The sequence below is a fragment of the Protopterus annectens genome, chromosome 8.part0 (assembly GCF_019279795.1).
Source record: "Protopterus annectens isolate FY-2018-M chromosome 8.part0, PAN1.0, whole genome shotgun sequence".
NCBI lineage: Eukaryota > Metazoa > Chordata > Ceratodontiformes > Protopteridae > Protopterus > Protopterus annectens.
Window position 1 is genome coordinate 1,446,276,461 of NC_056741.1, and position 27,621 is coordinate 1,446,304,081.

Sequence of the window (27,621 nt, forward strand, 5' to 3'; positions counted from 1 at the left end):
CCAAAGACCGAGGTTTCACCAGCAGAAAAAGAGAATGCTTTGGAGGTTGAGATTCAACACCCAGCATCCCCCTTCTCTGGAATAAACTTCCTCTGCTAAACAATGTAATTCTGTGTCTTCCTTCAAATTAGACCTGAACAACTGGATTGGTGGTCTCAAATTTATCCCAGGACTAACCTGCTTCTCCCTTCTTAAGTAAAGCCTAGTAGTGGGTACTGGCCTATGTGGTTATTGGAATAAAACAGCCTTGAAACTTCTATGAATCCTATGAAAAACTTTTTGAGCAAAATACTAAACATTACATCTTCTACTCTTACAAGATGTTAAAGTGTCAGACACAAAAATGGAGGGCATCATGAAGGATATGCACATACGTTTCAAGTATAATATATATATATATATATATATATATATATATATATATATATATATATATATATACAGATATATATTACAACTGCCATCCACGTGTCTATACATTGTGTCAAAGGCTTGCTTACAACTGCCATCTATGTGTCTATACATTATGTCAAAGGCTTGCTTACAACTGCCATCTATGTGTCTATACACTGTGTCAAAGGCTTGCTTACAATTGACATCTGTGATATTTTTCAGTGAAGTTAATTTAGCAGATCATGCCCTCCTGCTGCACTGATGAAATAATGTGGGATGCACTTAATATGTCCTACAGTTGTTTAGGAATTATCTTCTGGAATGATTACACCCTAGAGCCTGGCAAGATCCACACTCTGATTTATGCAACAAACCTAGCAGTCCCCCAGATTCATCCTCAATCCTTTGTGCATCCCTGGTTCAACAAAGAAAATGCATGAATATAAAGAAAATGCTCATCCACTACAAAATGCATATGAGTCTATAGTCATTCACTGAAAAGATGGGATTATGCATTGTTGTGTGAATTACATAAAGGCTTTTATGCATCAGATTACTAGCTTAAGTACAGCAGCCTAATAAGAAATGAAAAAAAGGGAAAAAAAAAAAAAATATATATATATATATATATATATATATATATATATATATATATTTATTTATTTTTTTGGAAAGTACTCCAAAGAAGTCCAAGAGAAATTTGCAAAAGGGAAACTATGGTTCCACAAGGAACAGGCAAATGAACTGATAAAGTGAAATATCTTGGGAATATAACTGACAATCACCTTAACTCCAAAAAACACACGGCACAAAAGTAATGAATATCAACAAAACCTTTAGATCTCTCAACAGGGTCAAGCCCTACCTACCCAAAACTAGTTGCCAGACAATCAGTAACAGCAGCAATACTGTTGCTTAAATTACTTTATGAAACAGTAGCCAAGAAAAATCTGAATAACTGTGCATTTGACATGGATAAAATGGACAACAGAAATTCAAACTAAAGGGGGCATGGCGAAGATGGCTAACTGAGACCATCAACTAACTGGTGAGAACTCCTTGACTGAGAACTTTTCTCTGACAGAAAATATAAATCAAAAAATTAAAATGTGAACATCCTTGTCAGCTAATTTTATTCACAAATAGTCAGAGAAAAGATTTACAGTTTCAAGATCTTCAAAGACTGTAATTTCCTTGTCAGCATTTCAATTGTTTGGTTAAGAGAAAATAGACATCAACATGAATCACTCGAGAAATGGCACTTAGGAGTATTGTGTTAAAAATACATATAGTCACTAACATCTGCTTTGCAGGATGTATTACTTAAAATAAACAAACTGGATACCAAACTAGAAAGGTTCAAAGAAGATGGAAAATTTAGAAGTTCTTATGAAACAACAATGTGAACAAATCAACAGTATGGAAGAAGCTTTAAATAATCATAAAGGGAGAATAGCTGAAGGTGAGTCTTGGACTGATTTTTTTTAAAACAAATAACTGGCTCACAGAAAAGTTGATTTAGAAAATAGTCTGAAATGAAATAACATTAGAATTTATGGTATACTTGAAAAGTGTGAGGGAGACAATATAATCAACTTTTTAGCAATCTGGCTACACAAAACATTAAATCTACCTGAAATGTTGTCTTTTGGAACTGAAAGGGCACATAGATCCCTGAGAAAACATTCAAAAAAGGAAAACTCTCCACCTCATTCAACTGTAGTTAAGTTTATGTCTAGCTTAAAAAAAGATCAAATACTAAAAACAGTATGGTCCAGCCCACCTATTAAAATAGTTGAACTTTTAGTCGGATTTGACAACGATTATTCCAGTAAAGTAATAAGTAAAAGAAAATTCTGTTTGTCATTGATCAATGAACTTAAAAATAACAATATTAAAGTCAGTTTGGTGTTTCCTACAAAGAACAAATTATTTCTTCCTTAAAGAACCAAAATATTTGACAAGTTGGGGAAGGCTTCTACTTTTGTTAACAATAATAAAATATTAAAAATACTGAAGAAATGGGGTGGAACAGTATATCCTTCAAGAGACTGAAGAGCTGAGTTCCTGGAAAACTGCTTCTAAAATCAAAAAGCTTAAAAACAAGTGACTCATTTTCTGAAGGCAGGACCTTAATTTTCTGAAACAACAGATTTGCCCTTTAAGTAAAAGGTTTGTATTGGACTTTAAGCTTCAAAAGATATGCAAGTATACTTTTATATTTTAAGCTAAAACAATTTTTCATGCTGAGGAATATATGTAGTTAGTTTTACTGTTTTATTATATTTACAGTGAAAGACTTAATATATGTCATTTAACTAAACTTAGAAGTATATTTTTAAACATTAAACAAATACTTCATGTAAGAGGATGCCATTAAATAATAAGTAATAGAATTGGTAACTTTAAGACTATATAAGTTAAGAATTTTATTTGTTCAGCTTTGCTTAGTGGGTACATTGCTGGGTTAACTGAATGTCAGATCTAAGTAATATGTTAATTAAAAGTGTTAAAGTACTGGCAATTTTGTTTTCTTTGTTCCTGTGCAACATATTCCTTTCACAGCTCATTTATGAAGCAGGTAGCACCTAAAGAAAGCTTAAGAACAAAAGAATGTTTCAGTTGTGTCAGAATGCTGGCTTCTTGCTAGCCTTGCATCATGCCTTCAGCTGTTCAGAAGAACATCTGGGCCAAAGTTCATCACTGATGTCTGTGAAAACAGAAAGGAATTTTCTTTTTCTTTCTTTTTTTCAAGTATATATTTGAGAAATCTACTCAAAATAATATTTTTTCTTTTCTTAGACGTGCAAAAAATTGGTAAAAAAAGCTGCAGTAATGTTTTATATTGAGCTGTTGCTGATATATAATTTGCTTACATTTTGCTGAATGTTAGTAGCTTATGTTGTAGTGTTAACTCTCACTGTGCATATCAATGCAAAGACGTAAAGTTAGATGTGTGTTACATTTTAGAACAGCTTAAAGGAACTAACAAGAATAAGAAAACTTACAGAGGAAATTAGCAGCTGCTGTGTGCAGTGAGTTGTCATTTTCACGTCCTATAACCAAACTCTGATGTCAGGATGTGAAGTTTAGATCAGAGCAGTAGTTCACAATGGCTAAAAATATACGTTCAGATTAAATAAGCAGGAATTATTTTATATATACTCAAGATTGCTTGTAATATTAGAATTAATAAGAGTAAACATCTTATGAATAACATGCAAATGCACAAGGAAGGAAATATCTAATATTTAAGATTAATAAAAGAGCAGTATCAGTAAGTGAAGAAACATATACACATTTTATAATCTTTAATACAGATGACTAAATAGCTCTTTGATGGGAATTTTTTTAAATGCAAGTTATATAGAATAAGGTAGAATATTAGTGGAAAATACAACAGAAAAAATATTTTAAATAAACTGATTATAAAAAGATGTGTATTACATACATCTGCATATGGCAGAAATGTTAATGTACAAGATCTCATCTAATTTACACAGAAAATCATATAAATATTGAAAATAATCTGAAATATGACATTTAAAGCTTGGTCATGTGAACTCTGAAGATTTGTACATGTTGTGCATTATTAGATTCACTAGGAGTACCTGAAATAATTCATTTCATAAATCAGAGCTAAAACTCGAGTGTTGCATTCCTGAATGAGTATATCCACTTTGATACAAAAGTAAAGTAGGTTTTTCAATGTTTTTACCCAGAAAGGGAGAATGGGATTTGAATTAAGCATATTGTAACTTCTGAATACAATATAGATTGCAAATATTTTTTGGCTCCATGGACATAGCAAGACATTCTCTTTAACTTCAGTAGACTACATATTTTTATGAAATAGTTTAATAAGCTAAATGATTTTTAAATATTTTGATATTTGTCATGTTAAGACTGTTACACAATTTTGACATATAGACACTTGTACTTTAAAAATTATTACAGAGCTTTTGTTATATCTATAAAATTAGTGTGCATCTTTAAGCATGATAAATATACATGTGCACTGATTCCCTTTTGTATTATACTTTAGTATGATAAGATTACTTGTCACCTGTAAGTTTACAGATGTCTTTATCTCTTCATGTCCCACTCTGCTCTAATTATTTAGTTAGAAATATAGTTACAATAATGTTGAATGAGTGAATAATTAAGCAATATTTAATGGATAATGTATCTACTATTACATAAATAGGTATATAGTAAACTATTTGTTGGATTATTTAATATCTGTGATTAATAGAATAGGACTCAAACTTTTATGTTGTAATGGGGGGAATAGTTTTAAATGACAAACTATATAACTAAATTAATAGTCTCATTATTTTTGAAATATACAATAATATATTAATTATTTGTAAATTATGGTATCTTTTGGCTAGTTTATTGATGAATTTTAAGTACTGGTAGGTAGAGAGATAGTATAGCAGTTTCTCTATTCAATAGGTAAACTAGGAACTTTGGTATCCATGGTAGGTTATGTTTTTTGTTTTACTAGTAATATAAACAGTTATAGTTGTAGACTTGTCATTATTTACAAGTTTTAGTAGTGTAGTTTGTAGAAAGTAAGAATTAAAAAATGTGGAATGTTAAGGTATTATTGGAGGAAATCATTACAGTGTCATATATAATTAAATTAATATGGTAGATAAATGTCATATCCTTTAAAGGAAATCTTTTTAAATATATAGTATGGATAGTTCTAATCTATTAATATAAATGGATTAAATAATGACAACAAAAGGAAATCATTAATTAGATATCTAAAATTAAATAGAGGAGACATTATATTCTTGATGGTGACTCCCTTGATAAAGATATACAATATTTAAATAACTTAGGTTACAAAATATTATAATCTGCATCTTTTAACAAAGAGAGGAGAGGAACTGCTATACTTTGGAGAAAATCTACTGCAATGCCTAAGGTCATGGAATCAATTAATGACCCCAAATAAATATAAACATTTGTAATAATTAAATAAAATGGCAGACTTACACTAGCTAATTATTACTGGATCCCTGAAACAGGTGCAAAAGTGGCTAATGATCACTTAAACTTACTTCAAAGTCATTGGAAAGGTTGTTTAATTTTTTTTCCACAAGATTTTAACTGCCTATCTAGTACAGAAGACACAAGTGAACAGAACAAAGCTAAAATACTGGCATCAGCTAAAGCACTAAACAAATGGATTAGTAATAATGAGTTAGCTGATTTAATAGTAAATGCAGAAGATTAGTCATTGTTCTTCACTCAATATTCATATGCACATGGGACGCAAACTAGAATTGATAAGTTTTATGCCTCTACAGATTTATTTAAAGTGAACTATTTTAAAACTCGTCCTTGTCCTTTATCTGATCACAATGTATTAAGTATTAATATATTAATGGTTACATAGACATTTCATATTAAAGAACCACAGTATATATGATGAAAGTAAAAGAATGTAAGCGTTAACATGAGGAACAAACTGAGAATGTTTTATCTTTGAATGTTAATGGTAAGGTTAATAAAGCTATACTATGGGACTCCTTAAATTGTATATTAAAGACAGAATGGGAAGATGGGCTAGTAATAAAAGGAAAGAATGGGATAAAAAGTTGTTAGAAATATACAAGATGAACTACACAAAGTGAGCTTTGAACAAAAAAAATCAGATAATACTGAAGACATTAAAAAAATAATGACAAAATGTTAAACAGTTTTAATGCATAAAAATGAGGATCTTAATAAAGATAGAAATAATAATCCTGGTGATTACAAAACTGACAAGTATTTAAAGAAAAAAATGTACTAATAAACTTAATGACCAACAAATATATCTGCTGAATAAGCCTGTTACCCTGACAGAAGTTAAAGAAGCTTTAAAAAGGGAAAAGTTGTAATAGAGACTAATGAGCAAACAAGATTAATGTATGTTGATATAAAAAGGGTAGTAATTCTCTCAGATTTAGCAAAAGGAATGAACAAGAAATCGGCCCTAATTATCTTCGATATCGAGAGAGCTTTTGATTCTGTAGATTGGAATTACTTGTTTAAAACTTAAGAAGCAGTTGCATTTCCAGAACAGTTTGTTGAAATATTAAAAAAACTGTATACAGAGACTCCAAAGCATATGTTAAAAGGGAATCTTACATTTCTCACGGATTCACTTTACAAAGGCACAAAACAAAGGTGTCCCTCCTCCCCTCTACTATTCTATTTGCATTAATTATTGAATTTTTAGTGAATACTATAAAAGTAATGAAAAAAAAGATTGTTAATCTTAAATACATCTTTTTGCAGATTATATTTTACTAACTATAGGAGATTTAAATTATTCAATCAAAGAAATAGATGAGGAAATTAAAATGTTTCAAGAAGTATCACTACTGAAATTGAATAATAAAACTGAAATTTTTAGCATTAAATCAATTACTAGAGAGCAAGTTTAAAGATAAATTATAAATATAATTAGGAAGGAAAAGAGCTAAAACATTTAGGGATAAAAAGCTATGAAGATGTGAGTAAGATCATTAATATTAACTTGAAAAAAAATAATTTAAGAAGCGTTACTTTATATTAAAAAATGGAATGAATTTTTTTTAGCTTAGTACTTATTAAAATGATTATATTACCCAAGATTTTATATATGGATTTACTTCAGAAGCTCAAACTTTCAAAACTTCAAACAACCAAGACCATGAGATCTTAGTTTTGAAACCGTCTCCCCACACCCCTTGATAAATTAATATACCAACTCCAAGATCGCACTACAGTGAGGAAAATGGTAAATATCCCATTCCACGCTGTGCAGTGATCTCCATTCAAAATATTCAAAGTTTCAAAACTTCAGTTTTATGGGATTCATATATATGGGAGTACTTTTAAATTGTGAACATTTAAAACATTGAATTTCTTATGGTTGAGATCAAAAGATCGAAGTTTTGAAACTTTTAAATTGAATTAAAAAAATAAAAACAAAAACAAAATGTTTACGTTTCTGCAGGGGGCAAGCCCACTGCACCCCCGCACCCCCTGCTAATTAAATACACCAACTCTGAAATTGCACTACAGTGAGGACAACGGTAAATATACTGTTCCATGCTGTATGGTGAGCTCCATTTAAATAGTTCAAAGTTTCAAAACCTTTGTCTTATGGTCTCGACCATAAGAAATTCGACATTTTGAAAGTTTGAAATTTAGATGTAGGTCCATGTGTGTGTGTGTGTGTGTGTGTGTGTGTGTGTGTGTTGTGGGTGTGTGTGATGTGTGTGTGTATTTTATATATATATATATATATATATATATATATATATATATACACACACATATGACTGCGGTGGTGGTGCTGCGGTAGCATTGTTGCCTTACAGTAAGAAGTCCTGTTCGATTCTCAGCTACAGCATCTTCTGTTTGGAGACATGCGTGAATGGGCATACCTTCGTTGAAGGTTGTGCGTCAGGGCTGGCAACTCGGCACATAAAAATCTACTGCCAATCATTAGCGGACCGGAGTTCTGCTGTGGCAACCCCTAACCAGGAAAAGCCGAAAGACACAACATATATATATATATATATATATATATATATATTACACACACACACACACACACACAAAATGGATATAAAAAGTGTACACACCCCTGTTAAAATGCCAGGTTTTTGTTGTATGAAAAATGAGACCACAATAAAACATTTCAAAACTTTTCCCACCTTTAATGTGACCTATAATTTTTATAATTCAATTGAAAAAGTGGGAAAAAATCTAAAAAATAAAAAACGTACAATAAGCTGGTTGCATAAGTGTGCACACCCTTAAACTAATACTTTGTTGAAGCACCTTTTGATTTAATTACAATGTTTTGTTACTCCATATAAAATCTCTCACTTTAATAAAATTACTTCTTCAATTTGTTGGACAAGTGGTGAAGATATAAAAGCTTACAGGGCACACAGATTTATGGATTGTGAAAAATTATATGTATAATGGGAAGATATAAGTAAGTTTTTTAAGGGGTTATGGTCTAATAATTGCTCTTTATCCAGATCAATAATGTTAATGAATGTGCAACTTCCTGTATCTGTAAAAGCTAAACAATAAAAAAATGTTTTGGGCTCTCTTGGCAGCTGCTGGAAAAATTATTACAAAAAAAATGGAAATTTAACTCAGTTTTTACATTCAAAGAATTTTTAAATTCAACAGCAATACTACGTAAAGCTGAAAAAGAAGTAATCAGAATAAGACACTTAAATCATACTAAGACTTTTAATGGTTGGGATAACCCTGAAATGTTGTTACTGAAACACCAAGAATCTTAATGCATTAGTTGTGCAAGCTTACCTTGATGATTCAATGTATACCTATTACTGTATAACAATATACAATGTTGAATTTCTTCCCTTTCTTCTTTTTTGTGCATATATTGTAAATATGTTAAATTAATAAACAGTTTCTTATAAAAAAAAGAAGAAATGCAAACTAAGCTGCTGGACTGTCTTCATCTTGCCATCACTGTCAAGCACTGTAAAAATGAAACTGGGCTTACTCATAATTCAGGTTCAAACCTACCAGCATATTGTTCACACACAAATTACTCCACAAAACTATTTTACTTGAACTTGGAAGCCTACAAATTGGGCAGAAGCCTATCGGGGATCCTAGCTCTTCAAATTCAAGCATGCGCAATGTACACAAGTCCTTTTCGAAATTTGCTGAAATGCTTCCTTGCCACTTCTTCACCTTGAATGGGAATGACTTTCAACATGCTCTAAGCCCACTAGATCCCCACATTAATTTCAACTCTGTTTGTAAGAAAATATTTTGTTAGGTCCTCCTTTTTCCCTGTATGTAGAATCATGCAGACCTCCTCTCTACAATGATCTAAACTGAATCAGTCCTTTTGCATTTACTTCCCACATTTTCCTCTTCCTTTCCATGATACAATGCATGAAATTTTCCATCTGTGGGTGCATGCCCACTTGAGGAATATATGTCTTAATAATGAAACAGAAAAGGCTATGCATTATTTATCCCATTAACTATATTACCATAGTACAACATAAGCATATTATCTACTGTGGTTAATACTTTAGAATGCAAATAAACATAGTATATCTAGATGATACCTTGTACTTAGTGGGATGTCACTGAGACTGTAACTATGCGGCTCTACTCGCTCCATCAGCCGCATATGAAAGGAGGCGCATGGAGGAGTTAGCTATAGAATTCAGGGTAGTCAGCTGGGCGTTCATCTTGTCCTGAAAACCTGCAGCTGTAGGATCCTTCAACATCTCACTCGCTTCCTTGATCAAATCTCTCTGGAGACGAGTGAAATGGCATAAGTAGTTCAGCGAACGCATTGCAAATGTCGCTGACGAAAACATCCACTTCCCGTACCTGTCCATAGACCTAGATTCCTTGTTAGGGGGATGGACAGGCACTGAAGGATCAGCTAGTTCCCCATAGCATCCACAGTAACTCCTTTGGTCAGAAATTGTTTATCAGTGGGTGCTGCTATAAATTTAGAAGGTCTCCTGGGGGTAGGGTCCACTGAGTCAGGAGCCGTCCAGGCTTTCTTTGCTACCACCTGCATGAGGGGGTCAAAGGGGGGGGGACACCCAGGAGGTGGAAGGGCGAGAGCCAAACGCCTCAAGATACACAGATTCATCCTCCGAAGGGTTAAGGGCTGGCCAATTTCCCCTCTGTTTCAGGATTTCTAGAATGTCTGCAAAGGAGACATCTTCAGAAGGGGAACGGGGGGAACCCTCGGAATCCTCTAAATCTGTGTCAGAGGTGACAGACTCAGGTGAGTCTATGTGTTTCCTCTTACACTTTCTCTTCCTAGGGGGCTCCCCTGCCAATTCAGGAGAGGCCTCGGAAGAGGATGAGATCCCCACAGGGGATTCTTGAAGAGCTGGCTCTCTGCGATCAGGGATGAGGGAGAGAGTAGACATCACCTGAAGCACCGAAGAGGGAGGGGCGGACGGAGCCGACTGTGGAGTTGAACCAGGTTCCAACACACTCCGCATGACCTCGAATGCACCCCTGTCAGGCAGAGCCAGAGATCCCCGCTCCGAGAAGCTGAGAACCTCCCTCGGCACCGACAGAGATGGCTCCGAGGCCGATGTCGGAGCCGAACTCACCAGCGCCGAAGCACCGAGAGGGAGAGCGGGGTCAGACAAGGGTCCGATGCCACTCACCCCCTCGGAGCCGACGAGGGAAGTTCGGCGCCGAGATTCTTCAAAGGAAGAAATCGGAGCCGACGACGGAACCGAAGACAAGTGTATCGGTTCCGACGCTACCACAGTCTCTGTTCCGAGACGCCCCGGCTCCGAGCTCAAAGGAGTCGGAGGAGGAATATTTAGAGGGAAAGGTTGAAGCATCGACTGATGAGTCGGGCTCTGAAGCATTTGGGCCAGTGCCTCGGACTTTAGAAGTCAACTCACTACCCTCTGAAGGTCATGATCCGAAAGCCTCGATGACCTAGAGGAGTGAGACCTATGGCTCCGTTCAGACAGCAAGGGAGACGCTGGAGCCGAATGAACGGAGCCAAGGGAGGGTGACCTAGACCTCTTTCTAGATGTCGTCTCCGAAGGTCTGATCGTAGCCGACCCAGGAATCTCCAATACCTCGGCTCCAGCCGGAGCCGAGGGAACCACAGAAACTGTAGTCAAAGACTCATCGGCTCCAGCCGGAGCTGATGTAGCAGTAGGCTTCGAAGCCTTAGGCCTCGACTCAGAAACTAGAGTCGAGGTCTTAGAAGCCTTGGAAGGTTTTCCCGATGAAGCAGTTAGGGAATCTTCAGGCTTGAGCAAACCTCTTAGGATGAGTTTGTTCTTTCTTTCCTGCAGGACTCTAGGGCTGAAGCCATGGCATACAGCACAAGAGTCCTGCAGGTGTAAAGGTCCCAGGCAGTACACACAAGAAGTGTGACCATCTGTCAGAGACATTTTCTGACAGCACGAGTCACACTTCTTGAAGCCTGAGACTTTTGAATCCTTGGACATTTTCAAGGAACCGAAGTGTAACCACCACACAAAACACACACACACCGATTACACTATCAGAAAAAGGGTAAATTAAACTAAAAGCTAAAGAAATTAGTTAGTTTATATAAAATAAATCCCTACAAAAACACATACACACCACTATTAGGGATGGAGGGCCCGAAGGCCTAAGGAAAGAACTTATCAGTTCTTGTGGGAAAGGGGCTGGATAAGGGTAGAAAGGATAATATCCACTACACTATAGTTAAAGAAGAAAAGGTTAAGCTAAAAGGGGTTTAAATAGTTATTAAAACTGATCTAATACAACTGACCTGAGCCAGTAGAAAAAACAACACCTCGATCGCTGTAGCGGCAAACGAGATCTGGGGTAATTCATGCCTAGCATTGTGGGATATAAGGGGGGCCTCGAGCCGGTGGAACCAACTCTCGAGCTTTTAGAGTGGCCGAGTCGGAGCCGAGGTCGGCTCCGAACCCATCCAGCAAGAAAGAAGGCGAGATAGACAACTTAACATCCTCCTTTTTCCCATGTTTCAATATGAGGTCGGGGAGTCATATCAACTGTCGCCACCTCTTTTGATTGGTGCCACTCTCCTACCTTCTTTAACAGTCATGTCTGACTGTTACATGTCATCTCTCACTATTTCTATCCAGTGCTTTCCTGGATGTCCTCATTTCCTCTTACATTCTTCCTATCTCTCCCAAATCTTCTTCACCAAATCATCTTCTGCTTTCTTGCACATTGCTGTTCTCTAAAGCAGCTTTTCTTCTGGGGTCCCTTACGTAAATGGGAACAGTACAGTAGTGCTAACATAAATCAACAAACATTCTTATGTGCGCAAACATGTATGGAGACACACACACACACACACACACACTTGTGTGTATGTATTTTTTTCAATAATTAAAATGTGTAATTTTAGCAACTGTCATATACTGCAATGTTCCATACCGTTTGGGAGACAGAGAAATTTTTGATGTCAAAAAGAACATCTCTGATAATTCAGTGAAAAATTCAGAGGTATCATGGGGAGTTTGGAGGCCAAGGAAAATAAAAGATGCTAATGTAAATTTCCAGCGCTACCCTACTGTGACATTCAGTGTCAGTATGTTACTAATACAAACAATTACAATGGCATTCTTCAGAATTTACGTTTATATGAAATGCAAACAGACACTCACTAAATGTGCTTTGAATCTCTGAAAAGTTTCTCATTCACTTTTTTTACTTCGATTTCTGCCCTATACTCACCACTCCTAACTCTGCATGACAAGGCATAATGTTAATATAAGACGTTCAATCATGCTTTCATGAGCACATCATCGTAAAATTTTGTGTGTACCTCATCAGTTATTGCCTGACTGTTGCAAGCCCTTACCTCCACTAAAGAACTCGGTCTATACAAAACCCAATATCCACCTCCTAAAGAGAAAACGTGGCAAAGGACACTTAACCTATTGATGGATACTCATGTCTTTCATTCATCTGGATCTCACTCAGTCTGACAAAATAAAGCTAAAAGTGGACTGCAGGTACAGCTATCTGAAATAGGAGCTGTTTCTTTGCATCACAGTTTCTCTTGTGCATCAGTTCAGAGGGAAAACAATAACTCAAGTATGGACAGCTAGTGTTTTACTGCAAGGACTTGCACTTCTTGCAATTTTCAAATAGACCATTACGAGATCAGTCAATGTTTTTTATAACAATTTCTCATCATAACCCACTTTTTTCCATTTTCTACATGGAGGCAGGGTGTCATATGAACTGTCGCCATTTCTCTCTCTATTTGATGCCACATTCCCACTTTCTTCAGCACTCATGCTTGACTGTCACAGGTCTGCTCTCATACAGTCCATCCACTTCTTTGCTGGACACCTTTGTTTCTCCTTGCCTTCTTCCTGTCTGTCCCAAATCTTCTTCACCAAATTTCCTTCTGCTTCTTTGCACATGTGCCAAACAACCGCAATCTGTTCTCTTTGACCTTTTCTACCACTGGAGCTACCTTGGCTTCTGCTCATAGGACCTCATTTCTTCATCTCTCCCACAGTGTGCATCCTACCACCCATCTCAGGCACTTCATCTTGATCACCTCTAGCTTCTTCAACTGCTCTGCTTTTACTGCCCACGTTTCTGTAACATACAGTAAAACTGGTTTCACCAATATTTTGTACACCTTACTTTTCAGCTATTTTGGGCATTCTTCTATCAAGAAACCAAAAAAAGGTGCACACAAGGCTAGTGCTCGGCTAAGAAACAGCAACCAACGACAAAAAAGCCAGCATAGCGTGGAATCCACAAAAAATTTTTATTTGAAATTCAGTGATGGGAGGAAAAATCCCCACCATCAAAAAATCCAAACCGGTTTCGTTTAAACACAGCCTTCTTCAGTGGATCAAGCAATTATAAATTACAACCAAACAACTCAGTATAAATAATCTGATTTAAATAGGGCATGCAACAATCATTGGTCCTTCAAAATTGGTCATTAAGACCATGTGGAAATAAAGCTCCAAGTTTAATCATCCATTTTCTTTCTTTGACATTTAGCAATTCATGCCAACCTGCCTTATCCCTACATCGACCCTTAATGCAATCAATAACAATAAATGAAAATTAAGCTGTATGATGTTTAAGAACATGTCTGTAAAGAGCATTGTTTTGACTTCTATTTTTAAGAGAAAGAGACCAAAATCTATATTGAAAAAGAGTTTTGAATCCTCTAGTGGTACATCAGGGGAGGACACTTCCTCCCATACAGAAGGGGAGGGAAACCACTCGGACATTTTACCTTTGCCCAAAAAGAAAAATTTGTCTCACCCTTTGGGTCTAGAATCAGACGAGGGGGAAGGAAACACAGGAAGGGAGATGGCCAAAGATGGCTTAGAGACCCTTCTCAAACTTATGACAAAATGTTAACTGGTACTTCTAATGTTCACAATATTTCTACTGTGATTTTAAATAATCAACAAATTAAAGTACTTTATAAAGGAACAAACTTTGTCCCGGGTTTTTTGTCTCAGAACATTCTATGGCAAAAGATGTGGTGGATTTCTGCCGTTTGTTAAATTTAAAATTGTTTTATGCTGACAAGGAATCCATTTCTACTGATGGGTTTAAATTTAAAAAGTCATTTTTTGTCCCACCTATGACGCATTTCGTGGGGGTGTTTCAAATGAATGTGTTGAAGGATTTACATTGTTATTTGAAAGATTATTCTGTATTATATAATAATTTATCTAAAGATGAAGTGAGGTGTGTGGAAGAACTCAAGAATAATAAGAATTTGGTTATCACCTAGGCGGACAAAGGTGGTGCGGTAGTAGTCCAGGATAAGGCCAAATATGATAATGAGGCTATGAGGCAATTAATGGATAAAACTTATTATAGGGCCATGTCCTTGGACCCTACCCATCGTTTCCAACATGATATTGAGTCCTTTTTGTTTAAGGCAGAAGAGGAGGATATTATTACCAAGGCTGTGAAGCAACAATTGATTGTTTCTTCACCAAAACAACAGTATTTTTATCTACTGCCAAAAATACATAAGGATGCCCTAAATCCACCTGGGAGACCTATCGTCTCGGGACGTGGGTCCCTGACTGAACCTTTATCTGAATATCTGACACATTTTTTGAAACCCCTTTTGCCGTTTATTAGGTCTGGGATTCAAGACACTACTCAGTTTTTGGACATTATTAATGATACACAACTTGAGCCACATTGGTTATTATGTACTCTGGACGTAACCTCTCTCTACACCAATATTCCACATTGGGCTGGTCTGTAGGCCTTGGATTATTGGTTGTCTCGATCCGGTCTTTATTTACCCAGATTCAATACCTTTTTGGTTTGTTTGGTTATCCCGATCCGGTCTTTATTTACCCAGATTCAATACCTTTTTGGTTTGTTTAGCCGAATATGTACTGATTAGTAATGTTTTTTTATTTTCAGAAACAGTGCTTTTTGCACATTAAAGGTACAGCGATGGGTGCGTCTTTCGCACCCATTTACGCTGACTTATTTATGGCTTACATCGAAGAGGTTATGATTTATGATCATAAACACAACATCTATATGTGTGAGATGGACATTTGGCGCCGATATCTGGATGGTTGTTGGTTGGTGTGGAAGGCTGATGAGGTTTATCTCTTAGAGTTTATTGATTACCTTAATGATAATGTTTGGGGAATTGAATTCAAGGTAAATTATCATATTTCTAGGATGATTTTCCTTGATGTGGAGGTTACCAGGAATCATGATGATACTTTATCCACAGTTTTATATAGGAAATTTCCTGGGTTCAATTCCCTTTTACATGCTTCCAGTTTCCACCCACAACATATCATCCAGAATATCCCCAAATCCCAATTTCTCAGGGCTAGGAGGATTTGTTCCAATGATTCAACTTTTAATACCATTAAAGAAGATCTGGTTCGTAGATTTAAAGAGAGAGGTTATCGTCCAGGTACTATTAGTTTTGCCAAAAACTGGGCCACCACACAAAATAGATTGGATTTGCCAAGTTATAAAGTTAAAAGTCATGATCATTCTCCTGAACCATTACGTTTTATTACAACTTATGGATGTAATACTAGGGGTTTTATGAATATAATCAATAGACATTGGAATATCTTGATGGCAGAGGATAGATAACATCCTTTTTTGAGAGATAAATGTTTGTTCTCTTATAGAAGAGGACAAACATTAGGTTCAATGTTTAGTCATTATAAAAGGGTGGATTCGGATGTTAAGGACCCCACTCAATTTTCTTTAACTGGTGGACCGATCATTGGTTCTATGCCATGTGGTCATTGTTCATATTGCATTAGGGTGCCAAGGACTAGTGAATTCACCAGCCGAAACACCCCTGAGATTTTTGATATTAATTTTTGGGCCAATTGTAGTAGTGAGTGGGTTACCATATGTACTTGTTATTCATTCTATGTTGGACAAACCTCTTGGACATTACATCTGAGAATTAGGGAACATCTTAGTGATATAAAAAATAGACGTCAAAACAATGCTCTTTACAGACATGTTCTTAAACATCATACAGCTTCATTTTCATTTATTGTTATTGATTGCATTAAGGGTCGATGTAGGGATAAAGCAGGTTGGCATGAATTGCTAAATGTCAAAGAAAGAAAATGGATGATTAAACTTGGAGCTTTATTTCCACCTGGTCTTAATGACCAATTTTGAAGGACCAATGATTGTTGCACGCCCTATTTAAATCAGATTATTTATACTGAGTTGTTTGGTTGTAATTTATAATTGCTTGATCCACTGAAGAAGGCTGTGTTTAGCCGAAACCGGTTTGGATTTTTTGATAGTGGGGATTTTTCCTCCCATCACTGAATTTCAAATAAAAATTTTTTGTGGATTCCACGCTGTGCTTCCTTTTTTGTCATTCATTCTTCTATCAAACAATACCCTGACACTCAGTGCCAGTTGGCTGTAGCCCCTCTGATTCAAGCTTTCACTGCAAAATTCAGATTTCCCTTCTCCTCAACCACCCATCCCAGGCACTTGAAGCTGTTAACTTGTTCTTCTATTTTCCTTCTATCTCACTTCTCAACTTCTTTTGATTTCTCCCATTTGCTGCCACTGCAACCGTCTTATCTGTACTCAGTTTTACCCATTTGCCTTCGGTTTTGCATTCTATTCCCCTATCCTTTGTTGAAGTTCTTGCTCAGACTCTGCTTTTAATGCCACATTCACTGCATACAGCAGCTTTGTTGACCTGTCCCCTCTGACCTGTTTGCTAAAGTAGTCCATCACCAGTATGAACAGCAGTGAGCTGAGAGCCAAACCCTGATGTGGAGACCCACTCCCGCTGGGAATCCCTCTGTGAGACCAAACACTGTTCAGACTTTAGTCACTAGGTCTTTGAACATAGCCTGCATTAATTCTATGAACATTTCTTGAACTTCCAAACACTGCAGAACTGCCCAAATCAGTTTTCATTTGACCTCATCATATGCTTTCTCAAAGTATGGGAATGATGAGTTGGACTAGCTCTTCATCTCTTGCTTCTTCTCAAGTATCTCTCTCACTGCAAAAGTTGGGTCACTTGCACTGCATCCTGATCTAAATCCAAACTGCTCATCTCCCATCTTACTTTCTACTACTCTGTGTATTCATTTATCCATCACCCTCTCCTGAATTTTCATGCAGTGTGACAGGAGTCTGACACCTCTATACTGCCCACAGTTGTAAATGTCCCCTTTTTTCTTGAACACTGGCACTAGTATGCTTATTCTCCAGTCATCTGGGATATGCCTTTCTCTCCATACTGCTATAAGTATCATCAGGAGCTATTTCTCACTCAACATCTTTATCATGTCTGCTGTCACCTCATCTAAGCTGGCTGCTTTCCCTGACTTCATTTTCCTAAGTTCTGTTTTCACTTCTTCTGTGGTGGGCTCCTCTTCTTCACTCATCATAGGCAGTGTCTGCAACAGTACAGCTTCTCTGGGGCTTTCTTTATTCACAAGCTATTAAAAGTACTCCTTCCATCTGCCTTTGATGTCCTGTGGATTGGTGAGCAGATTGTTGCTGGCATCCCATATGAAGAGTGTCTATCTTCTTTATCTTTCTGTCTTTGCCCTAAAACCTAATGTAGTTTCTTTCTACCACCTACTGAATCACTTTCCAAAACTGGTAAATTGCCTCTGATGCCTTGTTCTTTGCTACTGCATCTCGTCTCTTGGCCTCTTTGTTAGCCAACCAGTATTCCATTCTAGCCTGCTCCTTTTTTTCTATCTCCTACTTTTTCCTAAACTCTTCTTTCTTTTAATGACTACCTGGACTTCTGTATTCCTCCATCAACTTTGCTTATGTATCTTATTTCCATGCCTGGCTCAGCTACATACCTGTTCTGGAGTCCTCACACAAGCTGTTTTAAGGCACTACCATCCTTTATTTCCACCTACTTCCTCTTCTTCCTGAGGTGCCAGATCCCGGAGTAATTCCTCAAACTGTTGTGCTTTCTCTTCAGACAACTTCCAGCTCTTCAGCCTGGTCTCTGTTGACCTTACGGCCTTCTCTGACCACTGCTTGCAGCTGATTGTGGCAACCAGTGTTTATGCTGTGGACTGACTGTTTCACGGGAGATGACTGCAATCACTGATTCTACCCCACTGCCCTTTCCTTACAATGAGGAAGTCTACCTGAATTGCATGTTTGCCACTCTTGTAAGTAATCATGTAACTGTCTCTCTTTCTGAGTCATGTGTTGGTCACCATCAATCTATTTACCAGACAGAAGTCTAGAATGATCCGTCCTTCATTATTCCTAATGCCCCATCCATGGGTACCCAGGAAGTCCAGATATCCTGCTCAGTCTGTCTTGATATATGCATTCAGGTTACCTATTATCAACACCAATTCATGCAATCCTGACTTATCTAGTAGGTCCTGCAACTTTTCCTACTATTACAGCCATGCTGTGAGACATAAACTGAGATCATGAAAACTGTCCTGTCATTACAATGGAGTCTGATTGCCATAAGTATGTCATTAATTCAGATAACATCCCTCACTGGCTTCTGAAACCACTCCTTCACCACAATTCCCACACCATTTCTAGCCTGTCTTCCTCCTGAGAATGGCTTTGTTGCACTGCCCTTCCATCTTGTCTCCTGGATACATAGGCTGTCCAGCCTCCTCCTTACCATCCTGTCATCCACCCAAGCTCCATCCTGTCAGGGAACCTACAATGACTGTAGCAATTCTTAGTTCATGTTGGATGACTTGACTGGCTTTACATCCACATTTCTTGCAAGAGAGCTGTCCTACGTAACCCAAGCTAAGCAACTGGGCACCGGCTGACCAGTACATTACTGACCCAGGGCTGCTGGGCTTTTATGTCAGGCACACATAAGCCAAAAGGGGCACATACACCACTCCAACCATTAGCATAGGTCAGAGAAGGCTGGATCATCAACCCACTCATCACCAGCAAATACTCATGTCCATTTGGAGACATTAGTCAACACGGCTAAATCACCAAGAGCCATATTTTGCACCATCAAGTGGCTAGCCCTGCCACAGTATGCAGTTTGTGATCCATGTTTTCCTATCTTGAGAATACTGCAAACCATAGGAGATGCCCAAACTGGTTGGTCTATACAACTCTTCCACCTATAGGGCATCATCTAGAGTCTGTGCTTCTGCCCAAAACTCCATTCTTGGGTGAGTCTGAGATAATAACACTCACGATGGTTTGGGGACATGGGAGGAACCCCACAGAGACACAGGGAGAACATGCAGGGAACCTTACCTCCATACAAGCACTGGCCAGAGGTCAGGATTGAACCTTGTGTATGGGAGGTGAAGACCTTAACCATTGCTACCAACAACAAGCATATTAAGGCCCAGACAGGTTCAACTGAAACCACTTGACCTGATAACCCATCACAGCTGGAAGCAAGACCATAGAACCATACCATTCTCCACAAATGAAAGAATAACCATACAGCCTAGACCATTTATAAAGACCTACACCTAAAGAAGTTAACAGAAAATAAGACTGCTAAACCAACAGACGAACTTCCTTACTGAGTGGGCCAGGTGGTACAATACATACTCTTGGAGACAGTCCTATGTAAAAGAAAACTATTTAAGCTAAACACATCAGCATGGATAAGATGGTGTAGAAGAGTTCAAGGTAAAATGCCAAATTTTTTCAAGCCAATGTTTTTGTATGTAATGTACTTACTTATCTGCATTGGTAACAAGGTAAACATCAGTGAAAAAATGTCTCCTGGAAAAAAAAAAAAACAAAAGAATCATCATTAATAGTATCCTGTTTACTTAGAAAATGAAAACATATGTGATTTCACAAATCTGTTCATTGCACTGAAACCCATAGTACAGAAGCAGACATTGCACTACTTGACCAGGTTACATAGGGTTAAATAATGTGGCAGGCTAATAATGACAGGATTTGAGCAGGAATACTTTATCGGCCTCAAAGTAGGATAAGGAGAGATAGTGGCTGCGTTACTGGTCTTAGATATTAAAATGCATTTATGGATATCATCATTTCAGATGCCAAGACAATCTACCATATTTTATTTATCTTTTTGTAGGAAGCACTGGCCCAAATCAGCTCTGTCCTATATAAATCAGGACAGGTAGCAACTCTTCTTAATGCCAGAATGGCAACAGGAGAGCCACTATAAATTACAAATCTCCATTTAAACAGTAAAACCAGAGGGATCAAGTACATAACTTTAGCTGGATGTACACTTTATACTTTCTACGGCTATCTTCATCTAATCTTCTATATTAAGAGTCAGACAGCAATACATGCCCAACTACATGGACAAAACAGCATGATACTCAAAATGCAGGGCCAGGCCATGACTCAGCAGTTTATTAATCTTTAAAGGTATTTTATACTCATCCCTCAGCTGAACATGTATAATCACACACCTTGCTAGGTATGTTTAGAAGAGATAAAAAGTAGATAACCTTGCTCTGGTCTCCTCTGTGTGTTGTTTATATTAAGTTGCACACACATAACTAGCGGTAGGCCACAAGAAAATGTCAGGCAGTATGAACCATATATGTTAGCGAATTTTATCTAATGATTAAAGCATACATATTAGTATAGAAAAAAATTTCAAGCAATGGAGCTGTACTTCAAAACTGACCAACAACAAGCATACTTAAGTCCAGACAAGGTCTCCTGAAACCTCTTGACCTGATAACCCATCAAAGCAGGCGATAGAACCATACTATTCTCCACAGGTGAATAAATAACCATACAAACTAGACCATTTACAAAGACCTGCACCTCGTGGAGTTATCAGAAAAACAGGAATGCTAAACAAACAAAATAACTTCACTACTGACTGGGCCAGGTGGTTCAATCCATACTCTTAGAGACCGTCCTGTTAAAAGAAAACTATTTAAACTAAACCATGTCAGCATGGGGAAGATGGAGCGTACAAGGGAACAGGTTAAGCCTGATCAAGATCAGGTAATGAGCATGATACCAAAGTTAGAAACAGTCTGCATCAGACTTCAGACAGTCTGGAACTTTTTTTTCTCTATAAATGACAATGCACACGACTGCAAGAATGTGTCTGTGGGGTGTGGTTACAGAATATAGCCATTCAAAGCAGAACTGTTACACAAAAAAGGTAAACGTGGCAATACTTAGTACTCAAACTTTTGTAGGCAGCAATGGTTTTCTTTAGAAATTAAGAATGTTATATTTCTAATGACTTCAACTATTTTTTTGTCATAACTGCCAGTCGAACAAGCCAAACCCACTGCTCCACTGATACATTTTTCCCCAACCAGCTACAACTGTCGTCAATGAAGGTAAAAGTAGAATAGGTTGTGAGTTCTCATCCTAAATAGACTTTTTTGTATGTTTAACCTCCTATTGTGCAAAGGTACAGCATGGAGAAGTTGCTCAATTACTCAGGCAGCATCGTCTACCCTATGAAGCAAATGTTCCTATTAGGTGCTGCCATTACCACTACAGACTGCTCTGGGACATGCAATTCTGACATGCAAGCACACTGCTGTGGGGCATGCACTTCTGACATGTAAACACTGTTGTGGGAAATGCACGACTGACATGCAAACACCACAGTGGGACATGAATGTCTCACATGCAAACACCACAGTGGGACATGAATATCTCACATGCAAACACCGCGATGGGACATGAATGTCTCACATGCAAACAACGCTGTGGGCATGCACATCTGACATGCAAACCAAACTGTTCGACATGCAAGTCTGACATGCAAGCACTGTTGTGGGATGTGCATGTTTGACATGCAAGCACCACAGTAGGACGTGCACATCTGACATGCACTCACCATTGTGGGACATGCACATCTGATATGCAAGCACCACTGTAGGATGTGCAAGTCTAACATGCACACACCACTGTGAGATATGCATGTCTGACATGAACACACTGTTGTGGGATATGCACATCTGACATGCAAACACTACTGTGCAGTGTGTTCTTCTGACATGCACAACCTGCTGGGGACATATGCCCCACAGTGGGACATACACGTCTGACATGCACACACCACTGTGGGACATGCACTTCTGACATGCAAACACAGTTGTAGGACATGTGCTTCTGACATGCAAACACTGCTGTGTGACATGCACTTCTGACATGCAAACACTGCTATGGAACGTGCACTTCTGAGATGCAAACACTGCTGTGGGACATGCGCTTCTGACATGTAAACATCCTCTCTCCACCACAGGATTGGCAAATCAATCTAATAGGCACTTCTTTCATGTTGTCCATCCCCCTTGCTAGCTCTGTCAGCAGCTAAGTCATTAATCAATCCCAGATCTGCTGGTTCATTGTAAGGGGATCTGTCCATCTGCACTACAGAACAAGCTGCAACAAATAAGTCCTGACCTATCATAAACTCAAACAACACTCAGCTGGAGTCCAGCATTCACAAGTAAATATGTAGCTGTAATTCACAATTAGGTCCTTTTGCAAGCTGCTATTAAATACATATACCTTCAGAAAAACTTTGTATTTGATATCCAGCAGGTAGCATTAATGTCATGATATAGGGAGAATGGTTGAGACAATGAATAATTGTGTTTCTCTGCATACACATAAAATCTGGCAAATATCAATTTACTTCTCATATCCATGTAAATTCAGACTGTTACTATTTGTCCACTTCTTCCACACAATGTTTTTTTCTCATTGCTCCATCTTCACTGCATGGCCCATCACTCATTTTGCAAGGTCCCAGCACTATTCCATGCCCTCCATTTTTTCTATCCCTTACTGTTAACACAGTCTCACTGCTCATTATCATTCTTCCATGAACACAGAAATCAATGGAAAAATGCCATGATTTTGCCTCTGAAAACCTGGGAGATCGACCATCTGTCACTGCTCCATACATATATATATATATATATATATATATATATATATATATATATATATATATGTGTGTCAGATTATTGAACTTCCTAAACTTCAAAATTTATATGGCTGAGACCATATCATCCAAGTTTTGGAACTTCGAACATTTAAAAAAAAAATTCTATTATTTTTAACATTTTTGCAGGGGGGGGGGGCAACCCTCAAACCCCCTACTAATTAAATACACCAATTCCAAGATCGCACTACATTGAGGAAAAGGGTAAATTACCCATTCTGAGCTGTACCACAATCTCCATTCAAAACATTTGAAGTTTCAAATCGTTGATCATATGATCCCAACCATATGACTTTCTAAGTTTTAAAACTCTGACAATCTGATAGAGACCCATATATGTATATACATGTATATATATATATATAAATATATATATATATATATATATATATATATTATATATAGAGAGAGAGAACGAGATAATATATATATATATATATATATATATATATATATATATATATATAAACACACACACACACACACACACACACTCACACACACTATGTGTGCGCATGCATGCATGTATGCATGTGTATATATACTTGCAACATGGTGGGTCTCATAAAGTATATGTGCCTTGACCTGTGTACACTGAGCTGTATATTGCAGTATGGAGTGTAGGAATATTCTTACAGCAAACACCTACATCATTGGGTCTTAATTGTCAATTACCAAGGTATTGTTTGCTTTAGACAGACTGTATCCCGGAGACATCATGTGGACTGACACTCTCATTAGAACCAAGGCATTGTTTGTTTTAGACAGACTGTATCCTAGAGACATTGTGTGGACTGAACACTCTCATTAGAACCAAGGTACTGCTTACTTTAGACAGAGCGTATCCTGGACAAATAGCATAGACTGAACACTCTCATTACAATCAATGTATTGTTTGTTTTACACAGACTGAATCCTGGGGACCTTGTGTGAGCTGAACACTCTCATCAGAGCCAAGATATTGTTTGTTTTAGACACACTGTATCCTGGAGACATTGTATGCACTGAATACTCTCATTAGAACCACAATAGTGTTTGCTTTACACAGACTGTATCCTGGCGACATCATGTGGACTGAACACTCTCATTAGAACTGAGGTACTGTTTGCTTTAGACAGACTACATCCTGGAGGTGTTGTATACACTGAAGACTTTCATTAGAACCAAGATATTTTTTGCTTTAGACAACTGTATCCCAGAGATATCGTGTGGACTGAACACTCTCATTAGAACCAAGGTACTGTTTGCTTTAAGTAGATTGTAAAGAGGAGATATTGTGTGGACTGAACACACTCATTAAAACAGAGGTATTGTTTGTTTTAGGCAGACTGTATCCTAGACACATTGTGTGGACTGAACACTCTCATTAGAACCTGGAAAGCAAAGTGGCCTAAGATTTTGGTTTGTTGGAATACAAAATAAAACTTTGTTTCGTATAGTCCTGCCTCCAACAACTTTGTGCGCGTGTGTGTGTGTGTGTGTGCGTGTGTGTACTTCAGGGGATACATACATTTGTATGCATGCACATTGCTTTACACAAGCACATACATATTGTTGTGTCTTTCGGCTTTTCCCAGTTAGGGGTCGCCACAGCGGAACTCCGGTCTGCTAATGATTGGCAGTAGATTTTTATGTGCCTAGTTGCCGGCCCTGACGCACAACCTTCAACGAAGGTACGCCCATTCACGTATGCCTCCACACAGAAGACGCTCTAGCTGAGAATAGAACAGGACAACGTCTTACTGTGAGGCGACAATAAAACACAATTAGCATCTTATGCAACATGTTTAACCCATCTATTCTACATTATAAGTACAGTGTAACTTAGTACTAGTCAGCGTTAAAACTCGTCAAATTTGGTATTCGTCACATTTTGACTAGAAAAAATCATCTTGGTACTCGTCATGCTTTCTAGAACAGGTCTGCTGTACACTTTCTTGTGTTTGCTTGCAATTCTTTGTGCAAATAAGAAAATACTGTACAATCATGGATCCTAAGAAAGCTAGTGATAACAGCCAACAGAAAAGAAAATTAGTTAGAACCATGATAGAGCAGAAAAAAAGAGAGAACAGAGAAATATGAAAGTGGTATCCATGTGTCTTATCTCGCTATACAGTACCAAATGCCAAGCACAACCATCATGAAAAATAGAGAGGCCTTCAAAGCAGCTGCTGTTGCTAAAGGAATGAAAGCTGTGACCAAACAAAGATCACAGTCACTACAGGAAGTGGAAAAATTGTTGTTGATTTTGGTAAATGAAAAACAGTAAACTGGCAATAGTATTTCAAAGGCCATGATTTGTGAAAAAGCAAAAGTGTTGCATGCTGATCTGTTATAGGTACTGGACGGCACAAACGATATCTCAGCCAGAACAGGTCACACTTTCACCATTTAATATATAATTCCTCGATGGTACAATAATAAGAAGTGAAAACAGTTTCAAATGAACAATGGTTGAGCGCTTTCATCTGTCAATCACAGATTTCTTCAGAACCACCATTTTATTCCCCTACTTCACTTATATATTCCAATTTGGCGCCAAAAACCTTTGTTTCAATTGAAATTTAAAGACACACTGGTCATATTGAATTAAATAAAATAAAACTAAGTAAAACTTCCCTAGCATTTTACATGATATGTATTGTAATTCAATGTATAATCTATAAATTTAATTTTAATTTATATTGATTGTTAATTGTAAAAATGCAAAACCACATACACCTGCTAAAATAGCGTTATAAAATACACACATAATATGAATTCTAGCATAAATAACTATCACACCTAAGAATTCATCATATTTTTAAAAAACAAAAACATGGTATAAAAAGTAGTATAATAAACATATAATATAGGGATTCCTAATGTGGGGTTGTGGAAGGCTATGCTAAACTTAAAAAAGGCTTAATACTGATGAAATCATTTATCCCTGGTGACCTCACTGCATCCGTAAACATTTGCCATTTACTCTCCTTTTCGGCTAACTTGTCCTTAATATTACCCCCTCTAGTGGTTATGGCAACCTGATCTATAATGGTAAACTTAAAACTATGTGTCTCGCCATTAGATACTATGTGTCTACATAGGGCATTCTTTTTATCTTTCTTTTTTATACAGTACATATGGTCGTATATACGACGTTTCAACTGTCTCTCCGTTTTCCCTATGTAGAATGCAGGACATACCTCACACGTAGCTAAATATACCACAAATTTTGTGTTACAATTTCCTGCTCTTCCCTTAATATATGTCCCATTTAAATTTTTCAATTTAATTTCTTCTTTTTCATTAATGTATCGACATTGTTTACATGCACCACATTTGACCGTAGCTTTTTTCTTGTATCCGTCATTTTGCATGTTAACTTCAATCATCCTTTTTAAGTTAGGTCCTGTTTTATAAATGAATTTTGGGAATGTGCCTAATTTCTGTACTATTTTTTCATCCATAGTAATCAATTTCCAATGTTGGATAATAATATTCTCAATGTATTTTACTACAGGAGAGTACATTAACACACATACCCTATGAAATAGGTCCTTTTTTGCATCCATCTTTTGAACGATGGGTTTTCCTAATATAGGTTTATATTTTCCTTCCCATTCAGAGCTGATATACCCGGCTACATCTCTCAATAAATGTATCGGATATCCTCTGTCTCTAAACATTAGCTCAATACAATGCACCTCATTTAACATTATTTCCTTTGTAGAGGACATTCGAGCCGCCCGTATACACTGACCTTTAAATATGTTTTTAAACACATGTTTAGGATGATTGCTGTTGAACTCCAAATAATCATTCGAAAACGTGTCTTTTCTGTGTATGCGAGATGTGAAACCAAGATCTCCATGTTCTATATATGTGTCCAAATACGAGATACCTTTGTCACTGTAATTGAATGTAAACTTTAAAAAATCTGTAGTGTGGTTAAGATACTCAATGAACTTTCCTATTGAATCAACAGGACCATCCCATAATACAAATATATCATCCAAAAATCTTGTGTAGAACTTGATATATTTAAAGTGTTCACATTTAAATACATATTCAGTCTCCCACTCTAACATAACCAAATTCGCAAATATTGGAGCACATGAGGCCCCCATAGCAACTCCTGTGGTTTGTTTGAAAAATTCGTTTTCATAATAAATGTAGTTGTGGTCCAGAACTAATCCCATCATGTCAGTAATGAGATTTATCCTGTCCCACTCAAAAGTAGAGTATTTTCTTAGACTATTGCAAAAATACTCAAGTCCAACCTC

General features: G+C 37.1%; 1 protein-coding gene across 1 annotated transcript in view; it reads right to left on the bottom strand.

Moving 5' to 3' along the window:
• The window catches only part of LOC122809496, a 396,891-nt gene that overhangs the window by 315,784 nt on the left and 53,486 nt on the right, over positions 1-27,621 (bottom strand). The window contains exon 3 of the mRNA XM_044081048.1: positions 20,116-20,160. Within this exon, the coding sequence (XP_043936983.1) occupies positions 20,116-20,160 (45 nt within the window). The remainder of the gene's footprint in view (positions 1-20,115; positions 20,161-27,621) is intronic.